The 5,505-nt window shown below is 35.5% G+C and overlaps 1 protein-coding gene across 1 annotated transcript; it reads left to right on the plus strand.

The window, feature by feature from the left end:
* The first annotated feature begins 301 nt into the window (after positions 1 to 301).
* Positions 302 to 1,812, plus strand: LOC112779767 (F-box/kelch-repeat protein At3g23880-like). Its single transcript, XM_025824108.3, has one exon. The coding sequence runs from the start codon at positions 590 to 592 to the stop codon at positions 1,712 to 1,714; it is 1,125 nt and encodes a 374-aa protein (XP_025679893.1). The 5' UTR covers positions 302 to 589; the 3' UTR covers positions 1,715 to 1,812.
* The last annotated feature ends 3,693 nt before the right edge of the window (positions 1,813 to 5,505 follow it).

Here is a 5,505-nt window from a genome sequence, read left to right on the forward strand (position 1 = left end):
ATAGAATATTGAAATCCGAAAACGAAGAAGAAAACGAAGAAGAATAGGAAAAAGAAGGACGAGCAGCAGAAAAGAACAACGAATAGAAGAGAAGAAAAAAGAAGAAGAACAATGAGCAACAGAGATTGCGTATCCAAATCGTTAACATTGAAGAATGTCTATGTTAAAGAAGAAGTTTACGTAATTCTATTACGTTAATATGAGAGAAAGGGGCGCGCGTGGGGAAAAGGGAGAGGGACGTTAACAAAAAAAGTGCTTGGAGACTTAGTTAAGTTTTTTATATGAATACGGAGCATTATTATTCTAAAATTTAGAAAATATGATTAAATAAAAATTAAAAGATAATATAATAAAGTAATTAAATTTAAAAATTAAATCCAAACACCATATTAACTAGGAGCAATGCTAGGGGGCCAGCAACATTTGTGATTGGTAGCCATCAACTAGCCATCAATGATGATTTGATGGTGTGAGATTGGCGTGAGATTTCATCCAATGACTCACCTTTCTCTACTGGTTACATGCTGGCCAAAATGCAATAAAATTGCTGCCCCCTAGACTTTTCCTATTAACTAGTGTTACTGTTACAATGCGGGGAAACCTTCTCGGAACCACCGACAAGCGGCCGAAACCCCTGTCTCCAACAAAGGCGCCACCCATCCTTCCGAGCGAGGTGATCGAGGAGATCCTGGTGAGGGTTCCGGCGAGTACCCTTGTGAAATTGAAGATTGTGTGCAAATCATGGAATGCACTCATCTCCAACCCCGTATTCGCCAGAGACCACCTTCACTGGTCAAGAGCAGATCCAAGCATGACCCGCCCACGACTGATATATAGCTTTTCAAATGATCGCAAAATCCGATTTTCGAACCCATCCTCCCCTCTTAATGAAGATGGGTTCTTCGAGATGGATGTTGGTCTGGATATCTTGGGTTCCTGCAATGGCTTGATCTGCCTCCGCTGGATTACCGGTTATCTGCGGCAATCCATCAGATTGTGGAATCCCTGTACCAGATCAGCATCCGATTGGTTGAAAATTGCGTCGCAACCGGGTAACATGTATGGTTTTGGCTATGATCGTGTGCATCATAATTACAAGTTTCTATATGGCCACAAAATTCACACTTTCGGTTCGAATTCTCGGACAACCATCGTGCAAGATCCCCCATCTTACGACCCCAAGCCGGCGATAGGGACGTTTGTGTATGGCACTCTAAATTGGGCAGCTCAGGCTCGTAGCAACTTTCTCGAATGGGTGATCCTTTCCTTTCACTTAGCCAACGAGAATTTTTGCCCATTGTCTCTGCCTGGTATGGATAATAGTGACGAGCGTTATGTTCCTGCCGTGGGTGCGTTGAGGGACAGGCTTTGTGTTTGTTTGAAGGAAAAGTATGGTCGTTGGATCTTCTGGGTGATGGAGGATTATGGAGTCCAAGAGTCTTGGACTAAGTTCATCACCATATTTAGTAAGCGGCATCAAGAAACTCTAACGTGTTATTCATTTAAAGCCATGTACATGACGGAAAATGATGACGTTCTGGCTGTTTTCTTCAGTCCGTATGATAATGTATCTTTCAATTTAGTTATTATTGAAGCAAATGATGGCCGAGCATCGCAACGAAATCTTTACATGGCAGGTCATCAGTACTGCTATGTTTACCATGAAAGCTTGGTTTCGCCCTCCCATTTAGGTCTTCCAAGTTTTCACTACTGATTAAATCAAGTCAGTCCATGTTTATTGCTTAATGACTTTCTGTTATTGTAAGTGTTACTCTCATTCATCAATGCAGTTTATTTTGTTGTTTATCTCAACTTGGTGACTCTACTTTTTGTCCATATGATTATCCCCAATGGCTATCTCTATCAGTATTGCATAATCTAATGCATAATGTTGGAAAACACTAAGGTAGCGTTTGGTGGAGAGACAGAGACGGAAAGACTGAGACTGAGACTGAGAGACAGAGACCAAGAGACAGAGATTGAATAAATCGCAGTATTCTGTTTGGTGCAAAATGGGAGACAGGAATTGAAACAAGAATAAAACTCTAATTTAATTTGCACAAAGGGTAAAATTGGAATTAATTAATTGAAATGAAAGTATTTTAAGTATAAAATGTTATTAAAGTTTCAGTCTTTATCTCTAAAAATTTTAGTCCCCTGTGTCCTACTTTTTGGAGGTACTGAAATACTGAAATTTTAGAGACAGACAAAAATTTTAGTATCAGTCTCTAAACTAACAAACACGATACTGAGTCTCAGTCTCTCGGTCTTTGTCTCAGTACCTCAAAACAAACGCTACCTAAGCAATGCATGAAAGATGTATACTATTGGATTCCTAAATCTTGGGTTCATGACAATTAATCAAAAGCAAAGGTCCTAGGTATGCAGGCACTTACTCTTTTTGCCACCACTTCCATAAAATTTCCAGTCATAAAATACATACTAAATATAGGAGTAGCTTCAACATGAGAACTCTTGTTGAAATTGGTGGGAACAAGGAAAACTTTCAAGTAAATATATTCAGCAAGAGAAGCTCTGATTAACATTTAAAATAATGGTATGACTTGAATAAATTTGTAGTTATATATACAACATAGGTGACAATCTACTAGAACATCAAAGATAATGCTACCATTTTATGCTATCAACCACTGACTAAGGTCTTAAACATTCTTCAACAGATGCACTTATTAGATTTTAAACCTTTAATCACTTTGATCCACTCTTCAATTCTGTTTTCTATTTTGCTATTGCTGTTAAATTTCTTACCTCAGGTACCAGTTGTTACAGTGAATCTCAACATGCTTCCTATTCTTGAAAATCCAAACACAAGTTACTGATCAGATTTGAGTTCGAGTTAAATTGCCATACCATGCTCCCAAACCCAAATTATACTGGAGGTGTCCCTTTCTGAATCCATTGCACAAAAGCTTTGATCCAAGGTTTAAGAAACAATTAACAACAACATCAACTAAGGGGCCCCAGTCAGCAGCAATTTGTATTTGGACTTGATGCAGAATACAAATGAACTCTCTTCGCAGGTGAGTTCAATGACTCTAACAATAATATGATTACTTGTTTAAAAAGAAGTGACTCAGATAATGCAACTATCAATTTTATCCTCGTCCATACCACTTGTAGCCAGTTGGTAAATGAGATATCAATCCACGGTACATGCAATAGGAGCAAGAGCTTCATTTTGCTTTTCCTCAAGTCATTGATGATTCCATTATGCCCCACCACAACTATATAAGATAGCTGGAGGCAGAAGCAAATATTGAATTGGAAACCACAAAAGCACCAAAATCAGATAATCAAATATTGTGAAGATGTGAAGAGGTATCCCAAGGGCTTCAGAGTAGATGATAGAGTTTGATCTATTTCATTCTTAAAAAGTTCCACACAAATTTGCATACAATTATGGAATAAACATGCTCTGCAAGAATAAAAGGATAAATTTTCTTTTGAAACAAAGAGCAATTCAATAACAGTCTTACGTATTCAATAACAACTGATATTTCTTGCTAATTATTATAGCATACTACAACATCCATTTCAGATACTTCTTATAGACAACTTTAAGATATCTATTTCACATTGTCAAGACTAATTCTCAACACTTATAAACTTTCACAATTCATTGTGTGGTATATGAACTACAGCGCTTCTTCAAAATGCAAGTTTTAAAAAGGAACTCTTACATTCTGCGGTCTGCCAATACACGTGGATCACCACCCAACGAATAAAAAGAAAAATTAATTTCTACTGTATCATATTTTTTTTATATAATTAATTAATTATATATATTATCATATCATTAAAAAGTAACTCATTTTTAAATTTATTATTTAAAATATTATTTAGACGTATGAATTTAATTTGATAAACTTAAAATTGACTATCTATTTATTGTTTTGTTTAACTCAAAAATTACTCAAAAGAGAATTATTTAATTTTATATAACTATTCAATTTATTTCACATTCGTCTCTCTCAAATAATTTTTGTAAAATAATGTGTAAACAGTGAAAATGATCTCTCAAATCTTATTTCTAACATATAAGTCAAATTAATTCTGTAATTTTTGTTCAACCAAATTAATCCTCCAATTACTGGCGTTAATTGTGTTAGTCCCAAATTTACTGAAGCTACTGGACTTTATTTCCCAAACATCAAAACTTCCCAAGAGCTCTCTTTCTCTCTCTCACACGCGCATGCATTCTCCATAACTAATGTTCTGAAAATCGGTTTAGATTGGTCGGCCGAACCAGTTGAATCGTAAACTGCTGAAAAAACGAAGGTTTTGAAAACTGAACCGATCATCGAATCACTCTAAGTACTGGTTTATAGGTTCAACTGGTTCGACCGTGGTTGAACCGTAAAAACCGTTTTATAATAAAATAATAAATAAAATATAAATAAGCACATGAAAATATAATTATAGTCTAATCTAAACTTTAAAATATCATTCAAATTAAAAGTATTACATAAATCAAATGTTATAATCTCATTCAAATACAAATTCAAAAATCAAAAGTCAACAAACAAAACAACCAATCAAACATAACATAGCAGCATCAAAATGATCCAAGTTTGTCATCAATCATCAAAATCCTCCATAACTTGCTGCAGATTTGCGTCATTTATTCCATCACCTTCATTTCCACTACTTGGACCAAAAAAAGCAAGTGGTGCAGCATAAAATGTACTAGTACTACCACCACCACCACCTTGATCTAAATCAGCATCAATCTCATCTAAGAAAATATAACACATTATCAATAAATTAAAGATCAAAACTATTGTAATTTATTGTCTGATCAATAAACTATAATACTCACCAAGCAAGTCTTCAATATTACTTGGAAGATCAGGCTCTTTTTCAACAACCTCTTCCGTCACCCAAAAATCAACCTTATCAATAGTTTCAATATCGATTGGATCATATTGCGACTTTTGCTTTCTTTTTTTTCTTTCCTTCCTAACAAATTTAATACAATATATGATAAGCCTAGTATATTAGCTATACAAAATCTAATGATATGAAATGAAAAGATGAAATAATTATTAGGTCCAATCCATTCAATCACCTCTGAAAACAAGTCACACAAGCTTGAAGCATTTTTAACCATACTTGAGGCATCTACAGATTTCACAAAGCATAACCCTTTCGAACAATAAACCAAAAAATTAATCAACGTTCTTTGCCTTTGATCTGTCCAACCATCAGCCATGAGAGTACATCCAATTTCTTTCCAAGCCGACCTATAGCTATCAACAACCATTTGACACTCCCTTTTGAGATCGGCTAATAAGTTAACCCTCAAAGAGTCATAAGAAGGACCTTTATAACCAGGCCCAAAGCCAGCTACACCATCCAACATATCTTGAAAAAAAGGTGACATAACCGCATTGAAAGGAATCCTACAATCCAAAAGTCATCTAGCCACTCGCTTATCAACTTCATGAAGCGCCTCTATGTTTTGAAACACACTTTTCAGACTTG

This window comes from Arachis hypogaea, chromosome 19 (assembly GCF_003086295.3).
Source record: "Arachis hypogaea cultivar Tifrunner chromosome 19, arahy.Tifrunner.gnm2.J5K5, whole genome shotgun sequence".
NCBI lineage: Eukaryota > Viridiplantae > Streptophyta > Magnoliopsida > Fabales > Fabaceae > Arachis > Arachis hypogaea.